The sequence below is a fragment of the Macrobrachium nipponense genome, chromosome 9 (genome assembly GCF_015104395.2).
Source record: "Macrobrachium nipponense isolate FS-2020 chromosome 9, ASM1510439v2, whole genome shotgun sequence".
Taxonomy (NCBI): Eukaryota; Metazoa; Arthropoda; class Malacostraca; order Decapoda; family Palaemonidae; genus Macrobrachium; species Macrobrachium nipponense.
Genome location: NC_061110.1, coordinates 22,965,164 through 22,987,027, shown reverse-complemented (window position 1 = coordinate 22,987,027; position 21,864 = coordinate 22,965,164). Strand labels below are relative to the sequence as shown.

The window sequence follows — 21,864 nt, the reverse complement described above, 5'->3', positions numbered from 1 at the left end:
ACTAAGGAGGTCTTCCTCCAGGAGTGTTTCAGGTAGGCAATATTTAAATATTCTCCTGCTAACCCTCCTTCTGTAGACTATGCTCCTACCCCTGTAGTGTTGCCTCCGGCCCCTGAGACAGTGTCGGTAGAAGGTAATACGTTATCGCTAATTCTTGAATCGATTCGTAACTTAGAATCAAAAGTGTTAGCTCTGGAGAGCAAAAGTGAAGAAAAGTGCAGTGAAAGTGCCCCTTGTGTAGTGGAGGGTGCGTCAGATCGGCCTCATTTCGCCTCTAGACCTGGACCTCTGCTTGACTCCCAGATTACGGGGAGAGAGCATGTCGAAAGTCGAAGGAGGGTTACGAGGAACCCCCACCGATCTGGCGTGCCTTCGGCAGCTTCTGACGAACATACCCAGACTGCCAAGGAGCGTGCGCGTGCACGTCTTCTCAAGGAGTGCTTTTCTTCTTCTGAAGCTTCCTCCCCGCGCAAGGGGTGGAGCTCTCATACCGCATCACGTCCGCTGAAAAAGGACGGCTCGCGTGCGGGACGCTTCACGTCCAAGTTGTTCTCCGGAACTTTGCTCGTCGCCCGCGATAGTGCGTTTGCTGCTTTTTTCCTCCGCCGACAGAAGAAGCGTAAGGATTATTCGGAGGCCGAGTCTTCCCTAGATGTTTCTTTCGAGCGCCGCAGTCGCTCTAAGGTGCGTGAAGCGGCGGTTCCTGGAGTAGCAAGAAGGGCGTCCCTCGCCGCTCTCCTGCTCACAGGATCAGCCCCTCCCCAGAAAAGGAGGCTTCAACCTACAAGCAAGATTCTTCAGTCTCTTCAGCAGCAACTTCGAGATGTTTTTCCTTCGAGAAAGAACTGCTCCACGTCGCCGTAAGGATGACAACCTTCCTGTGAAGAGGTCGAGGCGTTCTCCCTCTCCCTCTCCTCGCTCGTCTCTCTCTCCGTTTGAGTCTCCCTCTAGAGTTAGTCCTGCTCCCCAGCAACTTTCTAGAGGAGGCGAGAAATTCGTTTCTCGCTCTCGTGAAGCGGTTGTTTCCGCTGATACGAAACTTGTGGTTAAGAGCGAGTTTCTTTAGATGCAGAACCGCGCTTCTGCGAAAGTCAAACGCGCTTTAGTGGTACCCGCCCGAACGTGACTCGGTGCAAGTTTCGCGAGCGCCAGTGGACGCTCAGCGAGTGTTAGTGGACGCTCGGAGCGCGCACAGTGGACGCTCGGCGCGAACCAGTGGACGCTCGGCGCGCATCAGTGGACGCTCGGCGAGCATCAGTGGTCCGCTCGGCGCGCACCTGTGGACACTCAGCGCGCACAAGTGGACGCCAGGTGTACACCTGTGGAGTTTGAGCGCGCTTCTGTCGGCGCCAGTAGATTGGCTTCGGACGCAAAACGCGCGCATACGGACGTCAGTTTTCCACTTCCGCAAGCACAAGCGGAGGAGGGAACTCTTCCTGTTTCGCCGTTCTTTCTCTTTTGGAAAGAAAGCTCGGGACTCTTCTTTACTTCCTCCGACTTCTCCAGTGTCTGAAGAGGAAGTTAGTGACGCTTTCGTCGAAAGGGACGAAGAACAGCTGTTGGCTCCAGTTTCGACGGACTACAAGGTTTTGACTCGTTTACTTCAGTCAGTCTTTGCAGACACCTTCCAACCTGAAGCTCCACGTACTCCTCCCTCTCAGTTTTCGTCTTCCAAAGCTGCTAAGATCTCGGGCTTTGTGAGGATGAAGAAGTCGCTTTCTACGAAGCAAGCTTTTAGAAAGGGTCCATGATTGGATGGAAAAGAGGAAAGCTTCAGGCAAGACTTCTTTCGCTTTACCACCTTCAAGACTTGGTGGCAAAGCTGGTATGTGGTATGAGACGGGAGAAAACGTCGGAGTTAAGCTTCCAGCCTCAGCTCAAGGAGACTTTGGTAGCATTGTAGACGCCACCAGAAGATCTTTTTTGTCTTCCTCGAAGGTCTCGTGGACACATAGCGAGTTAGACTTTCACCTTAAAGGCCTCTTCAGGACACTAGAGGTCTTTAATTTTCTTGACTGGTGCCTGGGGGTATTGGATGCCAGGTCCAGGAGTTCTGATTCCATCACTCTGGGGGAGCTGTCCAGTGTATTGTCTTGCATGGACAAGGCCGTCAGGGATGGTTCTGAGGAATTGGCTGCTCATTTCAGCACGGGACTGCTTAAGAAAAGAGCACTTTTTTGCAATTTCACTGCAAAGTCGGTCTCACCAGCGCAAAAGCGGATCTGCTTTTCGCGCCTTTCTCAGAACATCTCTTCCCCCAGTCTATGGTAAAGGACATAGCAGCCAGTCTCCAGGAGAAATCAACTCAAGACCTTCTGGCTCAGTCTTCTAGGAAGCCTGCTACTTCTTCGGCTTCTGGGTCCCTCGGCTTTGAAGAAGTCGAAGCCCCTTTCTACCCGCTTCTTCCTCGAAGCCAGCCCCTCGAGGAAGAGGCTCTTTCAGAGGCAAGACTCCCGCTCCTTCCAAGAGCAAGAAGTGAGAGGGAAGTCCTTCAGACACCGGTAGGAGCCAGACTTCTACATTTCGCGGAAGCTTGGGAAGAGAGAGGTGCCGACGCTTGTCTCTGGACATCGTCAAGAAGGGGTACAGAATTCCTTTCCTGTCGTTACCCCCGCTGTCTTCGACACCAAAGGATTTGTCTCCGTCGTATCAGGGAGAAAAACAGACAGTGCTTCACGATCTATTAGATCAAATGATCGAGAAGCAGGCAGTGGAACAAGTCTTCGACCGGAGTTTCTCCGGGGTTCTACAACCGTCTGTTCCTAGTGCCGAAGCAGTCAGGGGTGGCGCCCCGTTCTGGATGTCAGCAGTCTGAATCGCTTCGTTACCAAGCAGAAGTTCAAGATGGAGACACCCTCAATCCGTGCTTTGCAGCTTTTTAAGACCGGGGGATTGGATGGTCGCGTTAGACCTTCAGGACGCATACTTTCACGTCCCCATCCATCCCCGTTCAAGGAAATACCTGCGGTTTGTCCTGAAAGGGAAAATTTTCCAATTCAGGGCACTCTGCTTCGGTCTCAGCACGGCGCCGATGGTGTTCACCGTTCTTATGAAGAACGTTGCGAGGTGGCTCCATCTTGCGGATATAAGGATCTCTCTCTACCTAGACGACTGGCTTCTATTCGAGCCTCATCGCCAGACAGGTGTCTGAAGGACCTGCACAAGACTCTGTCGTTAGCGGAAGTCCCTGGGACTTCTGGTGAATCTCGAGAAGTAGCGCTCTGACTCCTTCTCAATCCTTTAGTCTATCTGGGGATTCAGATGGACTCAGTGGTTTTTCGGGCTTTTCCGTCCCAGGGGCGACAACTTCAATGCCTGGACAAAGTGTCGGCCTTTCTGGGAAGGAAACATGCTCGGTGAGGGAATGGATGAGTCTGCTGGGGACCATTTCCTCACTGGAGAAGTTTGTTTCTCTGGGAAGGTTGCACCTCCGACCACTTCAGTTCTTCCTCTCAAGCAATTGGTCACGCAAACAGGATCTAGAAGAGGTCTTGCTTTTGACGGAGGAACGTGAAAAAAGCATCTCACTTGGTGGTTGGATCCAAAGAAGCTTGCGGAAGGTCTTTCGCTCAAGCTTCGGAACCCCGACCTAGTGTTGTTCTCCGACGCGTCCTCCACCGGTTGGGGAGCAACACTGGGAGGGAGAGAAGTGTCAGGCACCTGGAGAGGGGAACAGGTGTCCTGGGCACATCAATCTAAATAAAAGAACTCTCAGCGGTTTACCTCGCTCTGAGGTTCTTCGAGGAGGAAGTCTCCAGCAAAGTGGTTCAGATAAACTCGGACAACACCACAGCCTTGGCATACCTCAGGAAACAGGGGGGAACTCACTCTCATTTCTGTTCGTCATCGCGAGGAATATCCTGATGTGGGCGAAGGCGCAAAACGTCACGATTCTGACAAGGTTTGTGTAGGCGTGGGGGGATGGCGTGAAAACGTGCGAGCGGACCTTCTCAGTCGGCAAGAAGGACAGCTTCTGCCGACGGAATGGACCCTTCATCAGGAAGTATGCCAGGCGCGCTATGGAAGCTGTGGGACGTCCGCATGTGGGACGTTTTCGCAACTTCCCGAACGAAGAGACTTCCGCTGTATTGCTCCCCAGTTCTGGACCCGGGAGCAGTGGCAGTAGACGCCCTACTGTGGAATTGGTCGGGACTAGACGTTTACGCTTTTCCCCCATTCAAAATACTCGGGGAAGTAATGAGGAAGTTCGCTGCATCAGAAGGAGCAAGAATGACCCTCATCGCCCCCTTCTGGCCAGCGGCCGACTGGTTCACGGAGGTGATGTCCTTCCTAATAGACTTTCCGAGGACTCTGCCCATAAGGAAAGATCTACTCAGACAGCCCCACTTCGAGAGGTACCACAAAAACCTCCCCGCTCTGAGTCTGACTGCATTCAGACTATCAAGAAGTTGGCCAGAGCGAGGGGTTTTTCAAGACCTGTGGCAACGGCGATTGCCAACGCAAGGAGGCCCTCCTCAGTCGCAGTTTACCGTTTAACCAATCAAAGGTGGGGCTGTCTTTCTTTAGAAGTTGTTGCAGAAGGAAGGGCATTTCCTCCACCTCAACCTCTGTGAGCCAGATAGCAGATTTCCTTCTTCATCTTAGGAAGGAAGCGAAACTAGCCGTTCCCACGATTAAAGGCTACAGAAGCGTGCTTTCTGTGGTCTTCAGACATAGAGGACTCGACTTAGCGAATGATAAAGACATTCATGATCTCATTAGATCATTTGAGACTGTGAAAGTTCTCCAACCTAAGGTTACCATCGTGGAACTTAGACGTAGGTACTGAAGTTCCTCATGTCGAGTCAATTTGAACCGCTCCATTTAGCCTCGCTTAGGAATCTTACTAAGAAGACTATTTTCCTAACCGCTCTGGCGACGGCGAAGAGGGTTAGCGAAATTCAAGTCATAAGCAAGCATATTGGGTTCAGGGATCATAGTGCAGTTTGTTCCCTAAGTCCTACGTTCTTGGCAAAGAACGAGAACCCTTCCAACCCTTGGCCGAGAACGTTCGAGATCAAGGGGTTGTCGGAGCTAGTGGGACCTGAAGCTGAGAGAGTCCTGTGTCCTGTCAGGGCTCTCAAGTTTTATTTGCAGAGAACCAGAGCATGCAGAGGTTCTTCGGAGAACTTGTGGTGCTCTGTGAAAAAACCAGATCTTCCGATGTCGAAGAATGCACTGGCGTTCTTCTTAAGAAGTACGGTTAAGGAAGCCATGAAAAGTGTGGTGAAAGTGACATGGAGCTTCTGAAAGTGAAAGCCCACGAGTTGAGGGCTATTGCTACTTCGGTGGCTTTTCACAAGAATATGGCAATCAAAGACATTTTGAGCGCCACTTATTGGCGAAGCAATTCGGTGTTCGCTTCACACTACCTGCGGGAGGTGAAAGCAACATACGAAAATTGTTACTCGCTAGGACCATACGTCGCTGCAGACACTGTTTTGGGGGCAGGAGGTAGCGCTCATCCTATCCTTTAATGGTTTAGGGGAGTTTTTAACTTGTGTTATGGTTGTGGGGTTGACCGCCTGCGGCGGATCTCCCTTCCATTAGCTTAGTCTATGTGGGATACTTTTGGGTAGGCTACGCCAGGTGGTTTGGTTTTACTTCGTTGCCCTCATTTGTATGGTCTCATGGTCTAGTCACGTCGTGGTCTCGCCCCTGTTGACAGATCATCTGGAGTGCACCAGCTATATAGGTCTCTACCTCGCTGGCAAACTCTAGTAGCACAAGCAGACTTACGCCGGCAGTAACCTCGAAGTCAGCTATGCTAACAGGTAAGGAATCAAGATATCAATTATCTGCATATATATGTTTCCTAAAATCTTCTATTCTGTCTACTCCCACCACCAAAGGTGGGATTCAGCTATATATATATCTGACAGGTAAGTTTCATGAACAAAATGATATTGTAATGATACAATTAAGTTTGTTCATACTACCTGGCAGTATATATAATCAAGTACCCACCCACCTCCCTCAGGAGACAGTGGAAATAAAAAATTATGAATAGAAAAATGGGAATGATTCCTGATACCCGCCTCCCAGCGGCGGGAAGGGGGAATGGGTACTAACCACCTGACTCCCACTGCGTGTGTCGTAAGTGTTTAAATTTCTGTCGGATTCGGAAAAATACAGCTATATATATATCTGCCAGGTAAGTATGAACAAACTTAATTGTATCATTACAATATCATTTTTTATGGAAAATATCATTACAAAACTTAATTGAAAATTATATTTACAATTTCTATGAATTTGCTTCTATTTTCATAAGTTGGCTTGAATAATGGAAGCTTATCCAATTGTGGCAATAATTACATTCATGTTTATATTGATAGTAAAAATTGTATTTATATGTGAGTGGGTCCACATGTCTCGTGACTAACCACAGATGCCAATAGTCCCTTGCGTACACAAGTATTTTAAACTTTACCGGTTTCCAGCTGGTGCTGTAAGTTATGAAAAATACAAATTGGTTAAAAATTTGTCATATTAATCAGTTGATACAGCAATAAAACTACCTTGCTTTCTACCTTTGTAATTTCAGGGCCCCTTTTGAAATAAGCATTTAAGTAAGTATAAATTAAGCATTTAAAAACGTAATCTTTACTGTATTTTTTCAGATGCTTTTATATGATGTTTCAATAGAAGTTTTGACATGTTTTTGTTTCTAGTTATCTTGGATCTGTTTTATATTAAATTAATGTTATGATAATGATGCCACTGTTTTATATGAACTCTTAATTTGGTGATTTCATGTTTTTTGTATTTTTTTTATTCCAGACTGTAATTATAAAATGCAGCTTAATCTCACAAGAGTAGACTACTTGCAAGTAGGCTTAACATCTTCGCACTGTGTACGAGTTCTGCCATCTAGCGGTGCCAAAGCTCAGCAGAAGGTAAAATTAAAAATGTTGATATATCAGCACAAGCCAGGGTGTTCACAAGGTTTCAGGCTCATTTATAAGTATAAATATTAAGTGTGATAAAGCTAGGCTTAAAATTTCTGAACTGCTTATTGGCAAGTAAATATTGAGTGGCTCTGTTGAACCTTATTGTTCAGGATATGAGCACCACTTGCTTCAACAATTCAATTACCTGATGGAAACAACTTTCAGCATGAAGCTAATTGGAACAGGACTCTTTAACAACTCTGCAAAGGGCTTGAATGTTACTAAATGTTTTCTTAAATGTTCTTTCCCAGTTACCTGCATCCTATCGTGCAGGTATGTTCAATTGTACAACCTTGCTAGGTCAGGTGACTTGCTAAGAAAAATGCAGAGAAGCAAATTCAGTTTACCTCTATCAGTGACCGAAGGATAAAAATATGACAGAAGATGAGGAAACCAAGTTTGATTGTGGTGAACTATGGAACTACAGTAATATGCACTTAGCATACTATAACCACTGATAATCCAGTATTCATGCTCTCTGAAGACACAGGAGAGAAAACATTATTCAAAGTGATACTGAAAAGAACAAAACTACATAAGCAAAGTGAAACAAAATTCATTTAACTTTAAGCAAAACACTGGCACTTGCAGAGAATGTACAATTGTTTACTGTTATCTTATATTTAGATGATGTACAGTACTCCACTGAGAGGGTGTAAACTCAGATGAAATAAAAATGAAACACTTTGCTAGATTACTATGAAATAGATAGAATAAAAATGTAAAAGTTTGCCAGATTACTATGAAAGTACCAAGTCACGTACACCCTGCGAAGGATAAATATACACATTAATATGTGATATATATTGAGTTCCAAACAGAATCTTGGAGGAAGCAAGGAAATAATGACAAAATAAAAGATGGACACTTTTTAAAAAAACCTAGCAAGGAAAAATTTGAAAAAATAATATTGGAGATTAACAATTTTTTAAAGAAAGCTGGTAGTATTGCATGCTTGATGGATGAACAGGGAATGACTTAACTAGCACCACTTTTACGACCAATTGCAGTGCCTAAGGTATTTCTGATCAAGTGAGGACTGTTGGTCTTGTTACTGTGTCTGGGAAGCAGCTGACAGCAGAATTTAACCTATGTATACAAATGGGGATGCTTAACACAGTTCCATAAAGCCATAGCATTTAATGCAAAAAAAAAAAACCTTCAGATAGATAAAAATAACTAGGAATGTATTAAATAGAATACATTTCAGAGCTCATTTAATGATTTATGGCAATTTAACTATTTTTATTTTGTAGGTTGTTGTTGGTGATCATGATGGCCTCGTGCAGTTGTTTACCATGAGAAAGGGAGAACCTCAGCTGGGATTCAGATCAGATATTGAGAAGCTGATCACACGTGTAGAGCTTGGTGGAGCTTTAGGTTAGTAGGCTGCCTTGAAAGAAATAGGTGTTCATGGAAGATTCAATGTTATCAGTTTTTGTTAATCTCTCTCTACTGGTCCAGGCAGGAAGTATCCTTTTCTGTGTGGTGAGAAAGGAGCATAGTAGTTTAGATTCATCAGCACTAAGTCTTTTATCACAATAATGAAAGAAGCTACAGTCTGGAAATAGGAGCTGCTTTACACATATGACCTGGGTTTGATGACATAAATCTTCTAAATATTTAAAGATGGTTAATGATTATCATAGAAGAAGCAAAATGTTTGACATTTTTAAGAAGAATGAATGCTTGCATTGCTAGATTACTTGAAAAGTAAGTATGGAAGTGGCAGGAAAAAGACCAGTAGGTATACCTAAAAAATTGTTGAAAAGGACATAGATGGAAACTTAACTTTTTTTTTTTTTTTTTGCAGGTACTGTACGAGACAAAATATTTGTGTCATCAGGCAATGAAGTCCGAGGTTATACTAAAAAAGGCAAACAGTTTTTGGGGTTTGACACAAATTTAACAGAGGAAATAAGGTCTATGTAAGTTGTGATAATACTTTTGTCCATATATTTTATCATTCTTACAGCTTTTTGTTCATACACGAGAGTTCAATGTTGCTACTCTCCAAGGCGGACAAAGAAACACTGATGCGTCACGAGGTCTTAAGCTTGGTTGGTGACAGCTTCCACCTCATATACATATGGGTTGCCAGATGCCACAGATTCCTTGCTTTACAATCTGTGATTGTTTTTAACTGGTTTTTAGCTGGCACTGGAAGATTATTCTTTAGTTAAGACCTCAGGTTTGTAAGCTATGAAAAATGCTAATTGATTAAAAATTTGCCATTTTTATTATTTGAATTCTGATGATTCTTCCCTGGAAGCTGATAATAATTAATTTTTTATAATTACTCTTCTCTTAACTCTATAATAGGATTTATTCTGTTTTGCTCAGGTAATCAGTTCAGTCTTGCTCTGAGAGGATTTTCCTCTGAGAATTGGATTGCTACTATGTCAAAAACATATCATCCGTTATACTTTTTGCATCTAGTTACTGTTGTATCTTATCTTTTTTGCCAATGTGCCTTGAAATATTTCAGAACGGAAAAGATTTGCCGAGAAATTTGCAGTATATGTACAGTTCATATAATGAGGAGGATACAAATAATGTAAAGGAATAAAAGAAAGATTTAAAAAAAAAATTACCATAACAGCAAGGCTCTCACTCACCTGTAAGTAGTCCGTTCCAGCTTATGATGGTATTCTTCATCTTATTGCTCGTAGGTAAAGAAGTAGATTGAAAATGTAGGAAAGAAACTATACCACTCATCTCATTCATTCTACTTTCATACCTTCATCGTAGACTAGATACTAACTGACCCGCCAGGGGTACTGGATGGGCTATACCGCTTGTTGAGCAACCACCACCAGACCCAAGGAAAAAGTGTTCGAGGATCTATGGGCAACATCCTTTAAATAAAAGGAAGTGAAAGTTGTTTGACATAGCCAAACACCAGCTTTCGAAATCCTCTCATAATCTTAAGGTTAAGACCAAAGGTTTGTTAGTTATAAAAAATACAAATTGATTAAAAATTTGTCAAACTGTACTCACAGTAACTGAAGACAATGGAAAAGGAAAAGCATAAGAATTAAGAAAAGTGTATTCCACACAAAATTGTACAAAAACAGAAGGGTAATGACATCAGTTCATTCAAGAGATATATGCGAACCTGAACGTAAGACAAAGCTGTATCTTTTAAGGAAATTAAACCGCCATCACAGAAAATCTTCAACATTTTTCTCATCTTTTTACATACGTATATAATAGGAAATGGAAGTAAAATCAGTCAAGGCTTGTGATAGCCTGAACAAACTGTGGATAACTGTGATATATGTAGAATTTTTCATTTTTGTACATGCAACTTCCCCGGCAGATATATACTTAGCTATAGTCCCCGACGTCCCGACAGAATTTCAAATTTCGCGGCACAGCTACAGGTAGGTCAGGTGATCTACCCTCCCGCCGCTGGGTGGCGGGACTAGGAACCATTCCTGTTTCCTAATCAGATTTTCTCTGTCGCCGGTTCCGACAACATCTGTTGTTGGTTCCTCCTGATTGGATTTCGTTTTTTTTTGCCACGAATTAGAACAAGAGACTGTACAACTTTTGCTCCACCATTTCGGATCCAAGAGCAATAACGGTAGACGCACTCCTTCTAGACTGGACAGGGATAGATGGCTACGCGTTTAACCCATTCAAGATTTTGGGGGAAGTATTGTGAAAGTTCTTCCCCTCAACAGGAACGAAACTAACTCTGGTCGCTCCCTTTTGGCCCGCTCAGGAATGGTTCACAGAGGTATTGGTATGGACGGTGGACTTCCCCAGATCTCTTCCACTCAGGAGAGATCTGCTCAGACAACCCCACTGTGACAGGTTTCACTAAAACCTCCCCACTCTCTGCCTGACTACCTTCAGACTATCGGGAGATTTGTCAGAGCGAGAGGCTTTTTGCGCAAGGCTGCTAGCGCGATCGCCAGAGCCCGCAGGTCATCAACCTTGCGAGTCTACCAGTTGAGGTGGGAAGTGTTTCGGAGATGGTGCAGGACGAAGAAACTATCCTCATCCAATACTTCTGTGACCATAATTGCTGACTTCCTTCTCTTTTTAAGAGAAGAATGCAGCTTAGCAGTCTCTACGATTAAAGGTTGTTGTAGCATGCTATCTGCGGTGCTCAGGAACAGGGACCTGAATATCGCGGAGGATAAGATCTGCATAATCTTATCAGATCTTTTGAGACGACTAAGAAATAGTACTCTAGACCGCCTAGTTGGAACTTAGATGTGGTTCTCAAGTTCCTAGTATCGGACAAGTTCGAACCCCCTCAACAGGCGTCTTTCAGGGACCTGACTAGAAAGTCTGTTTCTTTTAGCGCTGGCGACTGCTAGAAGAGTTAGCAAGCTTCAGGCTCTGGATGCTAGAGTAGGGTTTAAAGGAGAGTCGCCAATCTGCTATTTTAAATCTTTTGTTCTTAGGGAAGAGCAAGAATCCCTCTAAACCCTGGCCTTGAAGTTTTGTGGTCAAAGGGCTCTCACCCTTAGTGGGAAGAGATATAGAGAGATCTCTGTGCCCTGTCAGGACCCTTAAAATTCTACCTGGAAAGAAGAAAAAGATGATTAAGGGCAACCTAAAGAGTCTCTGGTGTTCTGTCAGAGATCCCAGAAACCCATTTCTAAGAACGCTCTGGTGTTCTTTATGAGGAACGTCATAACAGGCGCATGCGACGTGCGATGATGAACAGATTAAACTTCTTAGAGTTAAAGCACATGAAGTAAGGGCCATTGCGACACCTCTGTCGTTTTTGAATATGTCGCTGAACAATATTGTAGCCTCTACTTCTGGAGATGCATCAGTGTTTGCTTCTCTCTACTTGAGAGACGTGAGAGTGACTTACGATAAGTGCTTCTTGTTGGGCCCTACATATCTGCAGTTTCAGTGCTGGGACAGGGAGCTGAGACTAATCCTTGTTAGTTTAGTTTAATGGTGTTATGTTTTTATATTTGTTTGAAAGAGGGTTAAGTGGTAACCCCTTTCAATTGTTAGCTCTAACACGGTTTAGAGTTGGTCAGGTGGTCGGGATTGGTTTTGTGCTCCTCGTTGTATATTGATACCTAAAGCTCTGTCATGTAAGAGGGCAAGTCCCCATTGATATGATACAGGTTAAGGCTCTGTCATGTAAGTGGGTCAGCCCCCATTGACACGATCCAATAGAAGGCTCTGTCAAGTAAGTGGGCTAGCCCCCATTGACACGATCCAGAAGGGCTATCGGTCACAGGTCTCATCCTCGCTGAAGCTCTTGAGGCAAGCAGACTCATAGACAGTATCCATGAAGTCTCCTGCCCATTCAGGTAGGAACCAAGGTTTTTTCTTTATAACCTACAACATATGTTGTTTTCCTGTTTTGTTATATATAGTATCTAGCTGTCTCTTACCCTCCACCAAGGGTGCCAATCAGCTAAGTATATATCTGCCGGGGAAGTTGCATGTACAAAAATGGTATTGTTATGATACAAAGTTTTGTACATACTTACCCAGCAGATATATATGATTAATGGCCTGCCCAGCCTCCCCTCAGGAGACAGGTGGAAGAGGAAATCTGATTAGGGGACGGGAATGGTTCCTAGTCCCGCCACCCAGCGGCGGGAGGGTATATCACCTTACCTACCTGTAGCGTGTGCCGCGAAATTTGAAATTCTGTCGGGAGTTGGAGACTATAGTTAAGTATAAAACTGCTGGGTAAGTATGTACAAAACTTTATTGTATCATAACAATATCATTTCTCGATCCATCACAATATCAAATTTTAACAATAGAATTAATTTTTTCACATACAGATTCAGTACTTAAGTCAGCCTTAAATGCTGTAACATTTGCAGCTGTACATATCCCTAAAGAATAATTCTCCCTTTCCCTTTGTGATTGCATCTGGGCTCCTGACAGCCCTTAGTGGTGAAAACTGCATATTCTCATGGTTTAAGTTTTCATCACCTCATATTTATTTATCTAAATTGTCACCTTTTCCTGTAACTTGTCTCACCAGCTGATTTCCATGTGCATTTCTTTTAAGTTTATACTAGTCTGTTGACTCTATTCCCCAAGTTTTTTCAGCTGAATATTTAAAGAAAGAAAAAAGGGTTTGAACTAGCTGCATTTTGGAGTTGGGAGGAGGGGTAATGTTTGTCAGGTAAAGTATTGGGTTTGTATGTGAATAAGTTTATTTTAGTTTAAAGAATCTACATATTTGTTTCCACATACACCCATTATTTCACATTATCCTGAGTAGCTACTTAGGTGCAAGGCCTCTTCATCAGGAAATTTGTGAGGACTCAGAACATGAAGGGATGCTGAACTAAAAGGAATCATGAGACGTAAATGGGATCATGGTGCAATCCTGGCCATGTTCATAAAATTATGGGTTGTATTCAGTTACTTGTGAAAATGTAACAATGGGAAAAAGAACGGTTACTACTGTAGTCTTATAAGCCCTTGTTGACAAGAACACTTAAATTTGCCTTGGGTTTTTGTGGATTCTGCCAGCAAATAGGAAGATATCTTCAGATGCCAGTACCTTCTCAAGTTGCTCTTAATTTCAGTATACTACTACTAAGAAGAACCTTGGCCTCCATCTTTTAAGTGATTGGGTGTGGTGCTACAAGTGATGGCAATAGAGCCCTATCTTTAGGAGCTTCTTATCAGGTGTGAGATCATAGCTTCTTGAGATGTGGTCAATTGCCATTACTTGCATGAGAGAGGTCATTAAAACAAAGGATAGATTCATGGATTTGAGTTGCAGTCTCCTTCAGCTCTAATATGATAATCTCTTTTAAGACAATGTAATCCCAGAGAAGTTTATGCCCAAATGGTGCAGGAGGTATTTGCTAACTCCAGCTTCCCATGAGTCAGGTAGCATTCAGTGGAGCCAAGCAACAAAAGGTCAAGCTTTCTGAGAACCACTTGATAAGCTTATTTTGGTGGGTGAGTACAGCAGTGTGGCAAAAGGAATACATTTTGGGCACCTATTAACTAAGTAGTATTCTATCGCATATGTATAGACAGAGATGGAAAATTAGACTCTCAATATTTATAATATTATGTTGAGACTGCAGTGAAAAAAGAAATTTCATGTTAATAAATGGAATATGATGGTTTAGAATATCCTACCCTCCTTTGAGACAACATGAGTCTGCATTTAGTTTTGGTGTTTGAAACACGTGTAAGCAAACTTGGTATAAGACAGTTCTGACAAGTGCACTACAGCAGTGCCATGTCTCAAGGGAACATCTACAGGTATAGAATGTATGTTAAAACATTCAAGTAGAAACAGTACAAAAGATCATGACTAGTTATGGGCACTTACCCACTTCATAGTTATCCCCAGGAGCAGTATCACGTGACAGCTCTCTCAACAATTATATTTGGCATAAGTAGAATTAAAGTCTTGCAGGTTATATGGACATTCAGAATTTAGTCAAAATGACTGTGTTTCATATTTACAAACCTATTATTTTTACGTTATAGAAATTTGTTAAGGCTTAAGAAAAACGACAAGGATTTTGTATATGGAAGATAGAAATTATTTTATGTTTTGGAATTACTTTTGTAAGGAGTTCCTTTTCTTGATCTTACTGATGTTCTGTGTAGATGTAGACAACTAAGTTTTGCTGTCTGGTAATGAGACAAGGTGCCCTTCTTTTTCACCTGCCAATTAACCTGGCAGTTGAATTTAGGAACTGATTTTATTTCCTGAGACTGGACACTATAGGAATTTGTAAATTGTTTCCATCTGTGAACCCTGAATTCTTTGATGATTTTTGTAAAATGTTATGACCTTGATTGTGATGATATTATCTTGTTTGACAGGCACATAAGTGGGAGTGATTTGTTAGTGTGTGGCAACCACATATACAATCATTATCATGACTGTCAAGATGCTAGTTACTTCCTGGCTCCTGACAAAATTAATGATGTTATTTCACTTCCTGCAGAAAAGGTAAGCTATTTTCGTTGCTCTTTTTACCAAAAATATAATATTTCCCAGTTTTCAGTAGTAGGGTTTGTCTTCTTACATTAGTGTTTCTTATATTTGTTCATGGAACTTACCTGTCAGATATATATATAGCTGTATTTTTCCGAATCCGACAGAAATTTAAACACTTACGACAAACGCAGTGGGAGTCAGGTGGTTAGTACCCATTCCCGCCGCTGGGAGGCGGGTATCAGGAATCATTCCCATTTTCTATTCATAATTTTTCTGTCGCCGGTGCTGAAAACACCTGTTTGCAGCACCTCCGTCCAGATTTTGGAAACTTACTAGCTACTTGAGTATCCCTTTTGGTTTTTCTTTGGTATCTGAATTGGATCGGTGGCTTGGCACACGTTGACTTTGGATTGATTTGAATTTGGTATTGATTTTTCTTTGATCAAGATGTCAGGGTCTAGTTCTGCTAGCGCTAGATTTTGTTCTATTTGTCCGAATGTAGAGGTAGGCTACTGAAAGCTTCAGTAGACCCACATTCTGTTTGTAAAGTTTGCAGGGGGAATGAATGTACGTTTGAAAGTCGTTGTAAGGAGTGTGAAAGATTAACAGAGTCGGAATGGAAGGCGTATGAAACCTATCTTAAGAAACTTGAGCAAGATAGGTTAAGGAGGTCTTCCTCCAGGAGTGTTTCAGGTAGGCAAGATTTAAATTATTCTCCTGCTAACCCCTCCTTCTGTAGATTATGCTCCTACCCCTGTAGTGTTGCCTCAGGCCCCTGAAACAGTGTCGGTAGAAGGTAATACTTTATCGCTAATTCTTGAATCGATTCGTAACTTAGAATCAAAAGTGTTTAGCATCTGCAGAGCAAAAGTGAAGAGAAGTGCAGTGAAAGTGCCCCTTGTGTAGTGGAGGGTGCGTCAGATCGGCCTCATTCCGCCTCTAGACCTAGACCTCTGCTTGACTCCCAGATTACGGGGAGAGAGCATGTCGAAAGTCGAAGGAGGGTTACGAGGAACCCCCACCGATCTGGCGTGCCTTCTTCGGCAGCTTCTGACGAACCTACCCAGACTGCCAAGGAGCGTGCGCGTGCGCGTGCACGTCTTCTCAAGGAGTGCTTTTCTTCTTCTGAAGCTTCCTCCCCGCCCGCGCAAGGGGTGGAGCTCTCATACCGCATCACGTCCGCTGAAAAGGACGGCTCGCGTTCGGGACGCTTCACGTCCAAGTTGTTTGCTGCTTTTCCTCCGCAGAAGAAGCGTAAGGATTATTCGGAGGCGGAGTCTTTCCTAGATGTTCTTTCGAGCGCCGCAGTCGCTCTAAGGTGCGTGAAGTGGCGGTTCCTGGGAGTAGGAAGAAGGCGTCCCCTCGCCACTCGCCTGCTCACAGGATCAGCCCCTCCCCAGAAAAGGAGGCTTCACCTACAAGCAAGATTCTCCAGTGTCTTCAGCAGCAACTTCGAGATGTTTTTTCTTCGAGAGAGACTGTTCCACGTCGCCGTAAGAAGGATGACAATCTTCCTGTGAAGAGGTCGAGGCGTTCTCCCTCTCCCTCTCCTCGCTCGTCTCTCTCTCCGTTTGAGTCTCCCTCTAGAGTTCGTTCTGCTCCCCAGCAACTTTCTAGAGGAGGCGAGAAATTCGTTTCTCGCTCTCGTGAAGCGGTTGTTTCCGCTGCTACGAAACTTGTTGATAAGAAGCGCGTTTCTTTAGATGCCGAGCGCGCTTCTGTGAAAGTCAAACGCGCTTTAGTGGACGCCGAGCGTGACTTGGTGCAAGTTTCGCGAGCGCCAGTGGACGCTCAGCGCGTTTTAGTGGACGCTCGGCGTGCACCAGTGGACGCTCGGCGCGCATCAGTGGACGCTCGGTCGTCGCACCTCATGGACGCTCAGACGCGCCGCCAGTGGACGCCAGGTGTACACCTGTTGCGGTCGAGCGCGCTTCAGTCGGCGCCAGTAGATTGGCTTCGGACGCCAAGCGCGCGCCTACGGACGTCAGTTTTCCACTTCCGCAAGCGCAAGCGGAAGCGGGAACTCTTCCTGTTCGCCGCTCTTTCTCTTTTGAGAAAGCTCGTGACTCTTCTTTACTTCCTCCGACTTCTCCAGTGTCTGAAGAGGAAATTAGTGACGCTTTCGTCGAAGTGGACGAAGAACAGCAGTTGGCTCCAGTTTCGACGGACTACAAGGTTTTGACTCGTTTGCTACAGTCAGTCTTTGCAGACAGCACTTTCCAACCTGAAGCTCCACGTACTCCTCCCTCTCAGTTTTCGTCATCCAAAGCTGCTAAGATCTCGGGCTTTGTGAAAATGAAGAAGTCGCTTTCTACGAAGCAAGCTTTTCGAAAGGTCCATGATTGGATGGAAAATAGGAAAGCTTCAGGCAAGACTTCTTTCGCTTTACCACCTTCAAGACTTTGTGGCAAAGCTGGTATGTGGTATGAGACGGGAGAAAACGTCGGAGTTAAGCTTCCAGCCTCAGCTCAAGGAGACTTTGGTAGTATTGTAGATGCCGCCAGAAGATCTTTTCTGTCTTCCTCTAAGGTCTCTTGGACGCATAGTGAGTTAGACTTTCACCTTAAAGGCCTCTTCAGGACACTAGAGGTCTTTAATTTTCTTGACTGGTGCCTTGGAGTATTGGATGCCAGGTCCAGGAGTTCTGATTCCATCAGTCTGGGAAGCTGTCCAGTGTATTGTCTTGCATGGACAAAGGCCGTCAGGGATGTTCTGAGGAATTGGCTGCTCATTTCAGCACGGGACTGCTTAAGAAAAGAGCACTTTTTTGCAATTTTACTGCAAGTGTCGGTCTCACCAGCGCAAAAAGCGGATCCTCTTTTCGCTCCTTTCTCAGAACATCTCTTCCCCCAGTCTATGGTAAAGGACATAGCTGCCAGTCTCCAGGAGAAAGCAACCCAAGACCTTCTGGCACAGTCTTCTAGGAAGACTACTACTACTTTCGTCTTCTGGGTCCTCTGCTTTGAAGAAATCGAAGCCCTTTCGATCCGCTTCTTCCTCGAAGCCAGCCCCTTGAGGATGAGCTCTTTCGAGGCAAGACTCCCGCTCCTTCCAAGAGCAAGAAGTGAGAGGGAAGTCCTTCAGCCACTGGTAGGAGCCAGGCTTCTACATTTCGCGGAAGCTTGGGAAGAGAGAGGTGCCGACGCTTGGTCTCTGGACATCGTCAAGAAGGGGTACAGAATTCCTTTCCTGATGTTACCCCCGCTGTCTTCGACACCAAAGGATTTGTCTCCTTCGTATCAAGGAGAAAAGCAGAAAGTGCTTCACGATCTACTAGATCAAATGATCGAGAAGCAGGCAGTGGAACAGGTCTTCGACCGGAGGTTCTCCGGGGTTTTACAAACGTCTGTTTCCTAGTGCCGAAGCAGTCAGGGGGTGGCGCCCCGTTCTGGATGTCAGCAGTCTAAATCGCTTCGTTACCAAGCAGAAGTTCAAGATGGAGACACCTCAATCCGTGCTTGCAGCCTTAAGACCGGGGGATTGGATGGTCTCTTTAGACCTTCAGGACGCATACTTTCACGTCCCCATCCATCCCCGATCAAGGAAATACCTGCGGTTTGTCCTGAAAGGGAAGATTTTCCAATTCAGGGCACTCTGCTTCGGTCTCAGCACGGCGCCGATGGTGTTCACCGTTCTTATGAAGAACGTTGCGAGGTGGCTCCATCTTGCGGAAATAAGGATCTCTCTCTACCTAGACGACTGGCTTATTCGAGCCTCATCGCAAGACCGGTGTCTGAAGGACCTTCACACGACTCTGTCGTTAGCGAGGTCCCTGGGACTTCTGGTGAATCTCGAAAAGTCGCATCTGACTCCTTCTCAATCCTTAGTCTATCTGGGGATTCAGATGGACTCAGTGGCTTTTCGGGCTTTTCCGTCCCGGTCAGGCGACAACTTCAATGCCTGGACAAAGTGTCGGCCTTTCTAGGGAAGGAAACATGCTCGGTGAGGGAATGGATGAGTCTGCTGGGGACCATTTCCTCACTGGAGAAGTTTTGTTTTCTCTGGGAAGGTTGCACCTCCGACCACTTCAGTTCTTCCTCTCAAGCAATTGGTCACGCAAACAGGATCTAGAAGAGGTCTTGTTTTTGACGGAAGAAGTGAAAAAGCACCTCAAATGGTGATTGGATCCAAAGAAGCTTGCGGAAGGACTTTCGCTCGAGCTCGGAACCCCGACTAGTGTTGTTCTCCGACGCGTCCTCCACGGGTTGGGGAGCAACACTGGGAGGGAGAGAAGTGTCAGGCACCTGGAGCAGGGGAACAGGTGTCCGGGCACATCAATCTAAAAGAACTTTCAGCGGTTTTACCTTGCTCTAAGGTTCTTCCAAGAGGAAGTCTCCAACAAAGTGGTTCAGATAAACTCGGACAACACCACAGCCTTGGCATACCTCAGGAAACAGGGGGGAACTCACTCTCCTTCTCTGTTCGTCATCGCGAGGAATATCCTGATTTGGGCGAAGTCGCAAAAACGTCACGATTCTGACAAGATTTGTGTCAGGCGTGGAAAACGTGCGAGCGGACCTTCTCAGTTCGGCAACACATAATAAGGGGACAGCTTCTGCCGACGGAATGGACCCTTCATCAGGAAGTATGCCAGCCGCTATGGAAGCTGTGGGGACGTCCTCATGTGGACGTTTTTGCAACTTCCCGAACGAAGAGACTTCCGCTGTATTGCTCCCCAGTTCTGGACCCGGGAGCAGTGGCAGTAGACGCCCTACTGTGGAATTGGTCGGGACTAGACATTTACGCTTTTCCCCCATTCAAAAATCCTCGGGCGGGAAAGTAATGAGGAAGTTCGCTGCATCAGAAGGAGCGAGAATGACCCTCATCGCCCCCTTCTGGCCAGCGGTCGACTGGTTCACGGAGGTGATGTCCTTCCTAGTAGACTTTCCAAGGACTCTGCCCCTAAGGAAAGATCTACTCAGACAGCCCCACTTCGAGAGGTACCACAAAAACCTCCCCGCTCTGAGTCTGACTGCGTTCAGACTATCAAGAAGTTGGCCAGAGCGAGGGGTTTTCAAGACCTGTGGCAACGGCGATTGCCACCGCAAGGAGGCCCTCCTCAATCGCAGTTTACCAATCAAAGTGGGCTGTTTTTAGAAGTTGGTGCAGAAAGGAAGGGCATTTCCTCCACCTCAACCTCTGTGAGCCAGATAGCAGATTTCCTTCTTCACCTTAGGAAAGAAGCGAAACTAGCCGTTCCCACGATTAAAGGCTAGCAGAAGCGTGCTTTCTGTGGTCTTCAGACATAGAGGACTCGACTTAGCGAATGATAGAGACATTCATGATCTCATTAGATCATTTGAGACTGTGAAAGTTCTCCAACCTAAAGTACCATCGTGGAAACTTAGACGTGGTACTACTGAAGTTTCTCATGTCGAGTCAATTTGAACCGCTCCATTTAGCCTCGCTTAGGAATCTTACTAAGAAGACCATTTTCCTAACCGCTCTCTGGCGACGGCGAAGAGGGTTAGCGAAATTCAAGTCATAAGCAAGCATATTGGGTTTAAAGGATCATAGTGCAGTTTGTTCCTTAAGTCCTATGTTCTTAGCAAAGAACGAGAACCCTTCCAACCCTTGGCCGAGGACGTTCGAGATCAAAGGGTTGTCGGAGCTAGTGGGACCTGAAGCTGAGAGAGTCCTGTGTCCTGTCAGGGCTCTCAAGTTTTATTTGCAGAGAACCAGAGCATGCAGAGGTTCTTCGGAGAACTTGTGGTGCTCTGTGAAAAAACCAGATCTTCCGATGTCGAAGAATGCACTGGCGTTCTTCTTAAGAAGTACGGTTAAGGAAGCCCATGAAAAGTGTAGTGAAAGTGACATGGAGCTTCTGAAAGTGAAAAGCCCACGAGTTGAGGGCTATTGCTACTTCGGTGGCTTTTCACAAAAATATGGCAATCAAAGATATGGGTTTTGGGGCGCCACTTATTGGCGAAGCAATTCGGTGTTCGCTTCACACTACCTGCGGGAGGTGAAAGCAACATACGAAAATTGTTACTCGCTCGGACCATACGTCGCTGCAGACACTGTTTTGGGGGCAGGAATTGGTAGCGCTCATCCTATCCTTTAATGGTTTAGGGGAGTTTTTAACTTGTGTTATGGTTGTGGGTTGACCGCCTGCGGCGGATCTCCCTTCCATTAGCTTAGTCTATGTGGGATACTTTGGTAGGCTACGCCAGGTGGTTTTGGTTTTACTTCGTTGCCCTCATTTGTATGGTCAATGGTCTAGTCACGTCGTGGTCTCGCCCCTGTTGACAGATCATCTGGAGTGCACCAGCTTTATAGGTCTCTACCTTGCTGGCAACTCTAGTAGCACAAGCAGACTTATGCGGCAGTAACCACGAAGTCAGGTATGCTAACAGGTAAGGAATCAAGATATCAATTATCTGCATATATATGTTTCCTAAAATCTTCTATTCTGTCTACTCCCACCACCAAAGGTGGGATTCAGCTATATATATATCTGACAGGTAAGTTCCATGAACAAAATGATATTGTAATGATACAATTAAGTTTGTTCATACTTACCTGGCAGATATATATAATCAAGTACCCACCCACCTCCCCTCAGGAGACAGTGGAAATAAAAATTATGAATAGAAAATGGGAATGATTCCTGATACCCGCCTCCCAGCGGCGGAATGGGTACTAACCACCTGACTCCCACTGCGTGTGTCGTAAGTGTTTAAATTTCTGTCGGATTCGGAAAAATACAGCTATATATATATCTGCCAGGTAAGTATATGAACAAACTTAATTGTATCATTACAATATCATTTTTAAGTTACTCATGATCTTCAGAGAAGTAACCATTTCATTATTTTACAGCCAAATGTTACAGTGAGCAGCAGGAAATGTTGACAAGGTATCAGGATATAACACTGAATCCCCTTTGGGACGTTAGACATGCTGTGCAATTGATAAATATCATATTCTTGAAAGGTTAAGCATAAAGATTTTTTTATAATAGTTCCTTTCTGGTATGTTAAGAAA

The 21,864-nt window shown here is 44.8% G+C and overlaps 2 protein-coding genes across 2 annotated transcripts in view; one reads left to right on the top strand and one right to left on the bottom strand.

Moving 5' to 3' along the window:
- The window catches only part of LOC135218031 (Bardet-Biedl syndrome 7 protein homolog), a 197,305-nt gene that overhangs the window by 158,719 nt on the left and 16,722 nt on the right, over positions 1-21,864 (bottom strand).
- On the top strand, positions 6,676-14,970 carry LOC135218582 (Bardet-Biedl syndrome 7 protein-like). The gene is made up of 4 exons (XM_064254994.1): positions 6,676-6,899; positions 8,210-8,333; positions 8,767-8,881; positions 14,760-14,970. Exons 1-4 carry the CDS (start codon positions 6,798-6,800, stop codon positions 14,968-14,970), a joined length of 552 nt encoding a protein of 183 aa, XP_064111064.1. The 5' UTR covers positions 6,676-6,797.

Bases quoted from the DNA above. Each gene is read 5' to 3' on its own strand.
- LOC135218582 (XM_064254994.1), top strand. From the start codon at position 6,798: ATGCAGCTTAATCTCACAAGAGTAGACTACTTGCAAGTAGGCTTAACA. The intron at 6,900-8,209 runs GTAAAATTAAAA...TTTATTTTGTAG, and splicing joins GTGCCAAAGCTCAGCAGAAG to GTTGTTGTTGGTGATCATGA. The intron at 8,334-8,766 runs GTTAGTAGGCTG...TTTTTTTTGCAG, and splicing joins AGAGCTTGGTGGAGCTTTAG to GTACTGTACGAGACAAAATA.